This window comes from Ictalurus furcatus, chromosome 23, assembly GCF_023375685.1.
Source record: "Ictalurus furcatus strain D&B chromosome 23, Billie_1.0, whole genome shotgun sequence".
NCBI classification, from domain to species: domain Eukaryota; kingdom Metazoa; phylum Chordata; class Actinopteri; order Siluriformes; family Ictaluridae; genus Ictalurus; species Ictalurus furcatus.
Genome location: NC_071277.1, coordinates 17,295,650 through 17,309,757, shown reverse-complemented (window position 1 = coordinate 17,309,757; position 14,108 = coordinate 17,295,650). Strand labels below are relative to the sequence as shown.

At 41.1% G+C, this 14,108-nt stretch overlaps 1 protein-coding gene across 3 annotated transcripts; it reads left to right on the top strand.

Annotated features, from left to right (window-relative positions):
* The first annotated feature begins 52 nt into the window (after positions 1–52).
* si:dkeyp-97a10.2 (uncharacterized) lies at positions 53–9,703 on the top strand. Of its 3 annotated transcripts, none has more exons than XM_053611832.1 (6): positions 53–1,060; positions 2,825–2,877; positions 4,224–4,568; positions 7,625–7,861; positions 8,519–8,615; positions 9,264–9,702. In XM_053611832.1, the coding sequence occupies exons 2-6, from the start codon at positions 2,826–2,828 to the stop codon at positions 9,322–9,324; spliced, it is 792 nt and encodes a 263-aa protein (XP_053467807.1). In that variant the 5' UTR covers positions 53–1,060; position 2,825; the 3' UTR covers positions 9,325–9,702. The 3 variants fall into 3 exon arrangements, with proteins under 3 accessions (XP_053467807.1, XP_053467806.1, XP_053467808.1); XM_053611831.1 differs by having other exon boundaries at positions 2,821–2,877; XM_053611833.1 differs by lacking the exon at positions 53–1,060 and adding an exon at positions 1,822–1,958 and having other exon boundaries at positions 2,821–2,877; positions 9,264–9,703.
* The last annotated feature ends 4,405 nt before the right edge of the window (positions 9,704–14,108 follow it).

Sequence of the window (14,108 nt, the reverse complement as noted above, 5' to 3'; positions counted from 1 at the left end):
TGAATGAGATCCAAAAATAAGTTAAATTGATCAATTAAATTTATTTTTGTGGTGCAAAGGTTCCCCTCCTGATGGGGAAACAAAACGTGATTGGTCAGAGTGAGAACGTGCTACGATTGGTCCGTGCGATGTGGTGGTTTTCTGATTGGCTTGAGTAGACAGTCGGCGAAGTCCAACTATTTGTGCATTTATGTACACTCTTGACCCTAGATATGTTTAAAAATCCACAAACGCACAGGAAGCGATCCACAAATGAATGCAAAGCAGAGTTGTGTTTGTGACATATTTGTAAATCTCATTTTATTTTTTGTCAATTTAATTTATTTTTGTGAAACTACTAACATATATTTGTGGATATCATTCAGTGAATTTGTTGAATTTTAGTAAATCTCACTACATTTATTTGTGGATCGTAACCTATTTATTTTGGAATTATGAAACAATTCTAACCCCATCCTCAAAAGGGGGTCACAAACTTTCAAGCACCACTGTAACTGCTTATCCAAACAAACGCAAGATCACAGTAAGTTTTGAGAAACGATGTTTTGGGGTTTTTTTCTCCATCGTCACTCCTTAAATACGAAACTGCAGGTGTAAAGACGTGTCGCAGAGCAAAATACGTCACAGACTGTTTTTAGTAGGGTTGTATACTGGGTCGGGAGTTTGCCATGACAACCCTGACACTGTACTGTTTGGTTCGGAAGTACTGGGCTAACAGTATTGTATCGATATTACATTAGGCTAGTATTAAAATGTTAACGCATAAATGACACGACATAGTGTTGGTCATTACTTTTGGTATCAGTTTGACGGGAAAAAAAAGTCAAATTAAAACAAGTATGCTGTTGAAGGATCTGGCAACCGCGGGAATGTGGGCGTGGCTTGGTTGCTCTGAGGTTTCATCCCACCGCGCCTGTGATTGTGTTCCACTCAAGCGGAATTTGCCTCAGCAGGCTGTCTGATTATATCTGATTATTGACATGATTAGACATTCCTGCTTAATCTGATGCACTGTTAATTTTTTGATAGTCGTTTGGACCTCCTTGGTCACTCCAGCCAGGTAAGACTTCTATTACACTGATGGTTTCTGTGCTGCTTTGCTGTGGAGCTTGTATCATATTAATATTTAATTCTGATCATATAACAGATTTGACTTGCAGGTGAGACAGGAAGGACAACAACTATAGACGAGTGCTGTATATATTTTCACCAGATGCGTATGTAGATTTAAAAAAAAAAAAAAAAAAAAAGCATGGGAGTTAAAGTGTGTGCAAGAACTCGAGAGGACCAGAGGCAGTGTTGCCAGGTGTGTTAGAAGTCTCTGGATGACGTCATGGATTCATTTGCATCATCAAGATCATTTGTATGTCCAAACTTGTTACATGAAGAAGGATTTTTATTTTAAAAATGAGACTTTGAATATAGTAGGACCCTGCTTGGGGGAAAAAAAAACAACAATAGAAATTCTTGTAGAATTTGTAATGGTTATAATGGGAATTGTATTGGTTATAATGGAAACTGTAATGGTCCCTGTGGGTCTCTACTGGTAAATTGGGTTCTATGTGGCATGTTATGTATAGTGGATACTATCAAGGACTAGTAATGGTTTGTAATTGTATTTGCAGTGGAAACCATTAGAATTTCCAAGATGGTCTTCTGTTGTTTTGTTGTTTTTTTTCAGCAGGGAATAAAACAAGACTTTTGTTAGAATAAAAAAAAAAAAAAATATATATATATATATATATATATATATATATATATATATATATATATATATATATATATATATATAATATATATTATTGATTTCTTAAAGAAATGTGTATTTGGTCATCTCACCACAGTAGTTATTTGCATATTTATCAAGTTTTATCAAGGAGACAAAATGAAGCAGTGGGCATGAGTAGTTCAGAAATAGACACAAAGGACATGGATGGAATGACTCGCTTATATTGCTTGTAAGTATCACCAAGAAGAGAGTTTAAAATGAAAAAGTAAGAAGTGTGCAGGTGGGATAAACAATGGTGATCTGTGGTTGGTCACTGGGAAATATGGTGATCTGTGGTTGGTCGTTTGGAACAATGGTGCTCAGTGATTGGTGGTTGGGAACAATGGTGCTCAGTGATTGGTGGTTGGGAACAATGGCGATCAGTGATTGGTGGTGGGCTTAGTGGTTAGCGCGTTTGCTTCACACTTCCAGGGTCGGGGGTTCGATTCCCGCAACAGCCCTGTGTGTGTGGAATTTGCATGTTCCCGTGCTTCGGGGGTTTCCTCCCCCAGTCCAAAGACACGCATTGTAGGCTGATTGTCCAAAAGTGTCCGTAGTGTACGAATGTGTGTGTGATTGTGTCCTGCGATGGAGTGGCACCCTCCATGGTGTCCCCCACCTTGTGCCCCAAAATTGGCAAGTTGGCAGGTCTGGCAGATCATCCATCCATCCATCTTCTATACTGCTTATCCTACTGGGTCACGGGGAACCTGGGAGCATGGGGCACAAAGCGGGGTACACCCTGGACAGGGTGCCAATCCATCGCAGGGCACAAATCACACACACATTCACATTCCACCGGAGTACCCGGAGAGAACATGCAAACTCCACACACACAGGGCAGCAGCAGCAGCAGGATTCGAACCCCATGGTGGCAAATGTGCCACCATGTGCCCCAGAAAGTAGTCATGAAGCAAAAATCCAAATTATACAATCTTTGTCATGCACTGAAAACAACAATGAGGAGTATTCTCATGGACACACCTAGATATACACAGACAGGAATGAAGCTGTGGGTGGTGACGGAAATAATGATTCTTTCTGTTTTTCAGCTAGCATGGACCTGGGATCCCCGTGTTTCTTGGCCAGCATCCTGTTACAAGCATTTGGTGAGATTTTGAAAATGCTCCCTCATCTCTGAAACCATGGATCCAGTCCAGAACTCCGAACACATCTGATGTAGATGAATACCTGGAATGGGCTGTGTTTACTGCTGGACAGAACAAAAAATGTGGAGTTGATTCACAATTTTAGATGTCAGTGATCGAGTGATGGTTTTCAGACAAATCACAGTTTAAAATTTGCTCAGTTCACTATAGAAATAAACAATCCATCCATCCATCTTCTATACCGCTTATCCTTTTCAGGGTCACGGGGAAACCTGGAGCCTATCCCAGGAAGCATCGGGCACAAGGCGGGGTAAACCCTGGACAGGGTGCCAATAGAAATAAACAATGCATCTCAAAAACAGAAGTGAACATGTTGTTTTCTGGATAAACTGCCACCTGATTTTATGCACAGTTATGCCGGCGAAGCCAATTCCAGGATCTCAACATAAGTACGTGGATTAGATCATGTGTAACAACAAAAACTAAATATTGCACAGTTAATAGTTTAATCTTTTAAGATTCTTCATTTAAGACAAGGGTTCTCAAATGTTTTGAAACCAGACACTCCTTAAAATGCTAACGTAAATGCTGTGCACTCTCTGAACACAACTAGTTAAATATTAGGCTCAGATTAATTCAATTTAAACAGTGCTAACCGAGACAAAAGAGAAATTTACCACAAAAACCCTAGCATGTGTCAGAAGGGTTGTTTTTTTTTTTTCCCGATGTGTGCCAAGCAAGAGGAAGACACAAAACAAGTGTGTAATGCTAATTAATAATAAACAGCTCCTCCATTTTTTATTATTTTTTAACCAATCAAACAGACCACAGTTTGGCGAACACGATTGAGGCCTTTTCAGCTAAAGGGGGTCAAAGCAAGGGGTCAGAGGTCATAAATATGATGGCTAAACCTTAGATATTGTCACTTCCATAACAGACTTTTTTTTTGACCAAACTATATAGAACTGATTTTGCTAGAAATAAAAGTTGTGTCGTTTCCTCTGAAAGCTGTGAAATTAAGTTAATTGGTGGTTGTTCGATAAACGTCGTCTTCCGTTCCACTGCGTTCTGTTGTCCTGTTTTCGAATTTGTAGAATTAATGTGTTGTTCCTCGATCAATAGATCCGGCTCGCTGATTTTTCAGGAACCGCTTAAAACAGGACACATCTTCAATATTCAATTAAGTGGAAAAGGGGAAAAAAAAAAAAGATTTTGAGAAAGGTATCAACGTTGATGTTGAGATTCTTGCAATTGTATTTATTTATTTTTAACGTGTGAATAAACATCACATGATTTATGAATAACGCGATTGAGTGTTCTTGTACTATTGCTGTTCGCCCAAACAGTTCTCCCGAGCTGCCTCTGTGTTTCGGTTCGTTTCCCGAGCCAGCAGACCGTCTACGTGGTGAGTGGGCAGAATTTGGTCCTGCAGGCTGAGATTGAGTTATCCCAGGGGGATCACGTCACCAAGGTCACGTGGGAGCGTGAAGTCGAGGGAAAAAGGAATTCTGGGAAAAGCGTGGTGGCTGAATATCCTGCTAAAAGCTCAGAAGGCCGGGTGATCGTTGAGAAGGGCGGGTCTGTGATGACGTTACGGGACTACCAGGGAACGGACAACGGCGTGTACACGGTCACGGTCCGAGACCAGAAAGGAGGTCAGAGTTCGGCACGCTGCACCGTCCACGAGTACGGTATGAAGTTTTTCAATTTTCAAATTTGGTAGTCAAGCCGTTTCGTCCTTTTTAAATACGGATAGCGTAATCCATATAAACTGACTCGGCGCACTGACCCCAGCTTCCTGGCATGCTGGGGTATGCGGGAAAAAAAAGAATTTCACTGTGCTGTAGTGTATGCGTGACTAATTAAGACTCCTCATCATTATCATTATCATGACTGTAGCTAAATGTTTCCGCTAACTGTTGATCAGTCATGCACGCCGGCTTGGAGGAATTTTATCTTGTTCATCAGTACAGAACAGCTTCAACTCTGGGATGTTGGTGGGTTTCCTCACATGAACTGCTTGCTTCAGGTCCATCCACAACATTTCTACTGGATTAAGATCAGGACTTTGACTTGGCCATTCCCGAACATTCACTTCATTCTTCTTTAACTGTTCTAAGGTAGAACGACTGACTTTCTCTTAAGATCGAGTTCATAAACACATGTCCTGGTATTTTCCTTCAGAATTTGCTGGTATTATTTAGAATTCATTGTTCTATCAATGACAGCGAGTCGTCTTGGACCAGATGCAGCAAAACAGACCCAAACCATGACACTACCACCACCATGTTTCAAGATGAGATAAGGTTCTTGCGCTGGAATGCAGTATTTTCCTTTCTCCAAACATAACGCTTGTCATTTAAACCAAAATTTTCTATTTTGATCTCATCCGTCCACAAAACATTTTCCCGATAACCTTCTGGCTGGTCCACGTGAGCTTTACCGAACTTCATGTTCTTTTTGGAGAGCAGTGACTTTTTCTCCTTGCAACCCTGCCATGCACACCATTGTTGCCCAGTGTTCTCCTGGACTCATGAACATTAACATTAGTCAATGTGAGAGAGGCCTTTAGTTGCTTAGAAGTCGCCTTGGGTTCCTTTGTGACCTCAAGGGCTATTACAGGTCCGGAGTAATCATTTTTGGTCCCCACTCCTGGGGAGGGTAATTTCCTCTATTTGTACACAAACCTCCTTGAATTTCCTCCATTTGTACACAATCTGGCTGACTGTAACCCTTTCCAGCCTGAACAACTCTTTTTTTTTTTTTTTTTTTTTTTTGAGGTCCTCAGAAATCTCCTTTGTTAATCTCCAGTATAGAAAATTCATCAGCAACTTCTGATCAGATTGAAGAATTGAACATTAAACGCCCACCATGCAGTAATTCTGGACGTCAAGCGTAGTCGATGTAAACAACCCAGAAGCAGTTTATAAGTCATCCATGCATTAAAACTGCTACCAATGGACGTGACTACAAATAACAAACAAGCTGCCTTACAGGAAGGTCGAAGACAATAACCGGAAATAACAGTAGCAGCCCATGACTTGTTTGTCCCGGTTATAATCAACTTGTAACTACCATAATTAGAAGATGCCCAGAACGATCTAATGTTACGTCCATGTCTTCACTTAACGGAGCGGCTTAGTAACGTCCATAAAGATCTAATCCTGAAGCTCATTCCTATTAAAGTTTCTGTCAGTTCTTGGGAATAACACTTCGATTTAACGTTGTGGAACGTCCAAGAGACAAGTTAGTCCCTGTTCTCACCTGTGTGTGTTACAGATGCAATACACAGACAACCCCACAATACAAACACAAAGCGTAGCCCGTCAATTCACCGAGCAAACAAAACATACCCGAGACCGAGCGCTCGAACGACTGCGCCTTCTTCCATCATGTTAAACGAATCTCACAAATAACTTCACCACATCAACGATTAGTCTTCGTTCATCTGGTGCATCCGCTGTACAAGTTCCTGCGTATGAGCTGTTGCTATAGAAACAACCAGACTGGGTTATAATGGGATTTCAATCCATCTAAGCAGAAACGACCAATTTTCAAGCGTATGATTAAAATCTTAGCAGGATACAATACAGATACAAGACGTCCCGTTGGTCATTTTGTTCAGTAGACCGCAGTCCCGGCCACACGTGACGTTACTCAGTCGATAAATATTGCTCGTTTATTGTTCGGGAACGACCTAAAAAAAAAGGTCATCCTGATTGAAATCCTTTGTCGCAAGACACAGACGTAAAGCGGTTCGTTTAGTAGGAGTTAATCAAGACGGCGGATCATCATTCGTGTATCTGAGTAACGTGTGTAGTTCTACTGACGAGGAACTGGCGAAGCGGTTCAATCAGACGAGTGAAGATGAAACCTCTTCAAGGTTAGAACACGAGCAAAAGACGCATCAATTTCCTAATCCTAGGTCAAGGGTGTCCAAGCTTATCCGGAAAGGGCCGGTGTGGATGCAGGTTTTCATTCCAACCACGCAGGAGCTACACCCGAGTCCACCTCTTTAATCAGTCGGTCGCGGCTTTCAATAGACTCAGGTGTGGCTTCTGCTTTGCTGGAATGAAACCCTGCACCCACACCCCTGGTCTAGACAATTTAACGATTTCAGTGCCTGAGGCGTTTCCAAGACAGGAATTGCTTTCAGGAATGTTTTACGGGAAGGACGTGTATTTATTATTTTTAGCTCGATTTATTTTTACACGTTAACAGCACGTCACGAAGCATTTATTCCTCTTACACCACGGCAGTGTAAAACATTATTTTCTTAAAGAACGACATGCCATATTTTCGATCCATTCATAGCTACGTTTAACGTCGAGGGATGTCCGCAAACCTTTCTTTATCATCGTCACAATGGTTCCTTCAAACTCATCTGTCCTGAAGACTTTCCCATGTTGGAAATTTATATCGCTGTCTGATACAAAGTGCTGGCCTTCCAAAACAACATCTCAAAGAAAACAATTACACGGTTTTTTGTGTTTTTTTTTTTCGTTTCTTCACGTTTCCACATAAAGAACCAGAACGGATTTTAGTTCCTTCGTGAACCTTCTCAGGTTCTGCTCCAGGGTACAGTAGGAACTTCTCTCTGGGGCAGCAGTGTTTAAATGTTAATATTTATTACACTTTTATTTTCGATGCTTTTGATGAACTAACTGTAGTTTTAGGTGACACTTATAGATGTAAATAAGTTCTTGGACGCAGTCTCATTGCATGTGTGTGTGTGTGTGTGTGTCAGAGGCCGTGCACCATGTGTCAGTGATGGTGAACGTGTCGCACTCCAGCCTGCACTGCATGGAAGCCTGGGGGACGGAGCCCGTCTTCCGTTGGCTCCACGAGAAAGTCGCGGTGACGGAGGCAGTGGGCCGCGTGTCAGCGGACGGCAGCTCTCTGTACCTGAACACGGCGCTGTGTGGCCACTTCACCTGCATGGTGAGCAACAAGCTGGGCCACAGCTCGGCTACCTACACCGCAGGTACGGGAGCGAGACAGGGAGGCCGGAGAACACGCATAAACAGCAGAAATATGGATATACTAGAGACATAGAGTGCACGAGACTTTCAGGAAAGAGAAGTAATTTGGAAAAACATTTTTTTTGCACTTAAGCTGTTACATAGGCATTTGTGAATGTATCTTTTTAATTTGGCGTTTAATTGAAAGTACTTCCTCTTACTTTTTAGTGCCTTCGACTTATTTTCATTTTATATTGTGTATTCAGCAATTTTTACGACTCGACTGTACAGCACTTGGAGCTACCACACGTATGAAACATGCTCTGTGAATGTTATTTATTTTGTTTAATTCATTTTTATTTCGTTTTAAAACTTATGTAATAGAGGGCTCCCGGGGGGTATAAACAGAAGCGCTCACCCTAGAGAGAGCCTGGTCAATTTTGCTCTCTCGACTGACCGTGGCATCGCTGGGATTCGAACCGACGAGCTCTCGATGATGCTACATCCATCTGTGGCAGGAAGCCAAGAGCGCAAAATTGGCTGTGCTCTCGGGGTGGAAGGGGAATACACTCTGTTCCCCGCCACTCTGTGGGGGTCTGTGGCCTCATGTATACCAAAGAGGGCAGATATGTCTTTCCTCAGTATTTAGAAGTGATGTGGCCTCTGTGTGTATGTTCCAGAACCTTGTGAGAGAGAGAGCAGAGGCACTGCTGTAGCGGTTGTATGTCTCGTGCTCTTGCTGTTCGTGGCTGGAGGTTTGACCTTCCTGCTCTGGAGGTACACGAACACACAAAAGACAAGATACGACACGTTCACTAAACATCGAACATCTTCAACTAAATGCTTGCGGTTATAGAAAAATAAATGAAGGGAAGTTGATTTTCTTATAACAGCATGTTCCAGAACATTCTGTTCCTCTTATACCACAGCAACGTGCTAATGAGTGCAATTAATTATTATTAACGAAGGACACCGTGCTTTTTGTCCATTTCTAGTTACGTCGAATGTTGTCGAAGGCGAGCGTTTGTCTGTCTTGAATTGAAGACAGATGGTCACGTTGCCAAGAAAGCGGAAAATCCTCCGTCTTAAAAGCCCAGAACATATACTGGTACAAAGCGTAAAACACTGGAGACTCCTTCCATAAATTTTAAACAAATATCTTCCAGAAAACGTCACCATATATGAACGAGTATATGTTTTTCCCCGTGGATTATTTGTCTAGATTATGCAGCCAGACAGGTCCCTGTTAATGAACTGTTACTATAGAAACGACAAAGTATTAGAACAAGCGCATTAACCATAAACCTGCGATTTGACTCATTAGAATTGAGAATTTAATAACGGCATGTTCACAGGACTGAAATATACAAATAAATAACTGATGAAGGACAAATGTCTTTTTTTTGTTGTTGTTGTTGTTTCCAGGAAACGCACGAGTTACAGTAATAGACGAGAGAGACTCCGGGAACCAGATGAGGACATTTAACCTCCACACTCAAGACACACACTCTGTGTGTCAGACTGAACCATAAATGGAAGAGACATGAACTTAAGACTGTTGCCTCTTCTCAAGCACTTGGATCATTGCGAAACATTCCAGATATGCTACCAGGGTTTTACTGGCTTTCAGTTACAGTCGGACAAGTCAAGGAGCGAAGATCTCTCTTTTTTTTTTTTTAAAAGGACCTTTACGAAGAAAAGAAAGCTGACGGTTTTGCAACTGTTTAAATCTTCAGAATAAGGAACAGTAACAGCTTACTGTTATTTCATGTTTTTTTGTTTTTGTTTTGCTTGTTATTAGTCCTGTTCGCAGTTCACGTTAAGTTCTGTACATGTACTGCAATAAAAAAAAAAGAAGACTTTTAAGGTATTTCAAAGTACATGTTGTGTGACGAGTGAGTGATGGATGTGTTACGGCCCAGTCTAGGTTAGGCCGCACAGAGTAACCCGCTCGGGATTCAATGGAATTTGACCTTTAAATAAGGGAAGGCAGGAATAACACAAAATTATATACATATAACTGTACAAGGAACCAAATCAGGCGTAACTTCAGGGTGGGCCAAGGCCAAAATAATGCTATTGTTAGGTAGCTAGCTTACCTAAAAGGAAAATAACAACGAAAATACAACGACTTCCCTAACTACCCAAGCCAAAAACAGAGACAAAGGACCCGCTCCCAAAAGAAATGGCAACCACACCCCTACTGCCGGTGAACCAAGTGAACATGTATATAATGCTGAATAGAATGCACAAACAGGTACAGGGACAACCAAACTCCAAGTCCAACAACCAGGTAAAAGTCAAAAACCAGAATTTGATAGCCACAAGGGCGAGCAACACAAACCAAACAATCTCCTAACAACAAATCACACGTAACCACCTCCAACATCCCACACCATTCTCACTCCTCTTGCTCTTTATACATGGTCGTCAATCAGTGATGTCATCCTGGGAGGCGGGAGCAAGGCACACTAGGGAAGGCTGGAAACGCTGGGAGGGAGTTCAACCTGCAGACAAAATATGGCACAGCACACACACACACAAAAAAAAACTTCCCATCCCAAAGATAGCGGGTTGTAACCGATGGATGGATGGATGGATGGATGGAGTGATGAGGGATGGATTGATGGTGTGAGGAATGGATGGATGTAGTGATTGAGTGATGAGGGATGGATTGATGGTGTGAGGAATGGATGGATGTAGTGATGATGGAGTGATGAGGGATGGATTGATGGTGTGAGGAATGGATGGATGTAGTGATGGAGTGATGAGGGATGGATTGATGGTGTGAGGAATGGATGGATGTAGTGATGGAGTGATGAGGGATGGATTGATAGTGTGAGGAATGGATGGATGTAGTGATGAGGGATGGATGGATGGTGTGAGGAATGGATGGATGTAGTGATAGAGTGATGAGGGATGGATTGATGGTGTGAGGAATGGATGGATGTAGTGATTGAGTGATGAGGGATGGATTGATAGTGTGAGGAATGGATGGATGTAGTGATGAGGAATGGATGGATGTAGTGATAGAGTGATGAGGGATGGATGGATGGTGTGAGGAATGGATGGATGTAGTGATGGAGTGATGAGGGATGGATGGATGGTGTGAGGAATGGATGGATGTAGTGATGGAGTGATGAGGGATGGATTGATGGTGTGAGGAATGGATGGATGTAGTGATTGAGTGATGAGGGATGGATTGATGGTGTGAGGAATGGATGGATGTAGTGATGAGGGATGGATTGATAGTGTGAGGAATGGATGGATGTAGTGATGGAGTGATGAGGGATGGATTGATGGTGTGAGGAATGGATGGATGTAGTGATGGAGTGATGAGGGATGAAGTGAGGAATGGATGGATGGATGTAGTGATTGATGGAGTGATGGATGGATTCTAATTTTGTGGTGAGCAGAAAAGCATCCGAGTGCACATGTTAAACCTGAGGCAGATGGGTTAGAACAGCAGAACCACACTGGGTTCCACTTCTGTCAGCCAAGAACAGAACACTGAGGCTGCAGTGGGCACAGACTCACCAAAACTGGACAGCTGTAGACCGGATAAACACAGATGCAAATTGTTATTATTTTGTCTTATTTAGCGTCTGAATGGCAGTACTAAACGGAAAAAACTATTTACACCGATCATCCTGTTCAAAAGTTTACATCCCCACTGGCTCTTAATGTATCGTGTCGCCTTCTTGAGCACCAGTGAACATTTGCACCTTTCGTAACAGTTGTCCTCAGTGTGAAAACATGGATCTCGCCATCATAAATTCGGCTCAAATATGCAGATGCTGGAAAAGCAAAGAATGTGTAGGACCTGGAGGATTTCTCTGAAGAACCAATCATGAAGAACTATCACGAAATATAAACACAGTCGTGGATCATCCAGGTAACAACACACGGTATTAATAATCAAGCGTGTGTAAACTTTTGAACGGGGTAATTGTTATAAATTCAGCTATTACCTTGTCTTGTGGACTTTATGTAAACATCCATTATGTGAAATAGTTTATTCAGGACCGTACTAAATAAAAAACAACGTGGGATTTTTATGATCCGTCTTATTTTGTTAAAAGTATTAAGATTTTGCAGATTCTGAAAGGGATACAAGCTGTACAAGTGCATTAAGCCATCTTACTTGAACTCGGCCTCGGCCGGCAGACTTCACCTCTGACCCACATTCTAATCTCTATGAAATATAACCAGCTTTAGTTTCACTTTGAAATATGAGACGGCTGGCTTTAAAGTCTGCAGGGTTTGGGGTGGGACGGGGTTGGGATCTGGTGTATACACAGCGTTTTATTTAAACAGTGCTTCTCAACATGGAATCCTGGGACTTCCAAGGGTCTGCTAAGTATAGCCAGATGGTCCGTGTTTTGTTACATTGGTGGGAATCACAAGCATTTATTTATTTATCTATTTTATTTATAAAATCAAAGCTATTATAGGTAGGGGTCCAAGCAACCAAAGTCAACTCTTACTGGTGGAAAGTTCAGGAATAGAAAGCGCCATCGCTCAAATAATTTAAAAAAAAATTATATATATATATATATATATATATATATATATATATATATATATTTGAAATGTTGAAGAAATAAATCCATACTGAGAGAAGTTTATTTATTTATAGTTCAAGTCAAAAAGTTTAAAACCACTGCTCTAGATGAGGAATCATACTGAAGTATAAGACCGTATACGCCTTTCTACATTCTGTCCGATTAAGGAAGAACGTAATAGTGATCAGGGTGTATAAAGTACAATCATATACTTGGCGTTTTTATTTTAAAAATGATAGATTGGCACCCCGTCCAGGGTGTCCCCCGCCTTCATGCCTCGAGTCCCCTGTGATAAGCGGTAATGTTTCAGGATAAGCGTTACAGGAAATGGATGGACGATCTATTCGCATGGTCAAACCCAAAAAGTAAACATTTCACGTCCATCAGAATTCAGTTCACGCTTCAGAAAATCAATTTAAGCCACAGAATAAAATCAGCCCAAATGGATTTCTTTAATTAAACAGCAGTTTAAATGCTGGTTTCCTTACACTCAGGGTCAAGGAGGAGTTTGTTAATGATGATCTAATTAGATTTCTGATTTCCACAGTGAGTGCATTAAGGCAGAGAGCGGGCTACTACCTTGTCCGAGATGCTCTTTCTCCAAACGAAGTGCTTTATCAGTCCACCCATGGCTGCTTCCTCATAAATCACGGTCCTTGCTCAGGTGACCTGAGGCCAAAAGATTGATTTTAAATCAACAGAGAGCAAGTGTGTGCGCCACATCATACCAAAATACACACAAACCAGCATTTTAGTCCGCACTGGCTGTGTCAGAGGTGCGTTAAAAGTTTCGTAAAACTCGAGTATACACGTCACACTGTTAAAGCTTTCACAAACTGAAATATGACTCAAGCTAAACAGTTAGAATATACAGCGATAATGTTTGTAGTTCAATATTAAGTCAGCAGCTAGGGGGGAAAAAAACACAATCGGTTCCCACAGTAGTTAGTGACGTTGAAGAAAAGTCACACACACACACATATTTTATATATTTTATATAAAGTGTAAATTAAATAGTCAGAAGAATATCTGGTTCCGATCCACTGAAACCGTCTGGAATTTTTTATTTTATTTTTTTTTTACCAATGTGTAGTAAGTAAAAGATAGTTCCGTATGTTTATAGTTACATTTAACGTTGTGGAACGTCTGCGAAACAAGTTCCTGTTACAGCAGCTATTAATAGACATTCCTTCACCAGGAGGAAAATAATAATAATACATGCAGCTTGTAATGCTACAGAGAAAACAAGTCACTGCAGTTATTTTCCCATGGAAAACTTTAACCGACTTTGACAAATCAAACACAATTAAAACAATTCTGAGCAAACATCTCCTTACAGAAATCCATATCAATAATTACTCCCTATTCACGTGTGTTTACGGTATGTGGAGCATCTGCCCTTTAAGTCCCTGTGTGAGTTATTACAATAGAAATAATAATAATAATAATAATAATAATAATAATAATAATAATGTACAAGAATGAGAGCATTAATATAAGCTTGCAGCTGGAACTACATTCAGAAAATGAATCAATTCCTTCTGACCAATCAGAATCAATAATCAGTCCATACAGGATTTTGCAGCTTTTTTTTTTTTTTTGGTGATTGTTGCGGTCAAAAATTCTTGATTTTGCTGCAGATTCTGTTTGTTTTTTTTTAATCCTTTCGGAAACTACTCGTATTGGCGAAATTGCAATCGCACGG

Excerpts from the sequence above, each read along its gene's own strand:
- si:dkeyp-97a10.2 (XM_053611833.1), top strand. The coding sequence starts at position 2,826 with ATGGACCTGGGATCCCCGTGTTTCTTGGCCAGCATCCTGTTACAAGCA. Across the intron at positions 2,878-4,223 it reads CATCCTGTTACAAGCATTTG|TTCTCCCGAGCTGCCTCTGT; the intron begins GTGAGATTTTGA and ends TCGCCCAAACAG. Across the intron at positions 8,616-9,263 it reads TTGACCTTCCTGCTCTGGAG|GAAACGCACGAGTTACAGTA; the intron begins GTACACGAACAC and ends TGTTGTTTCCAG.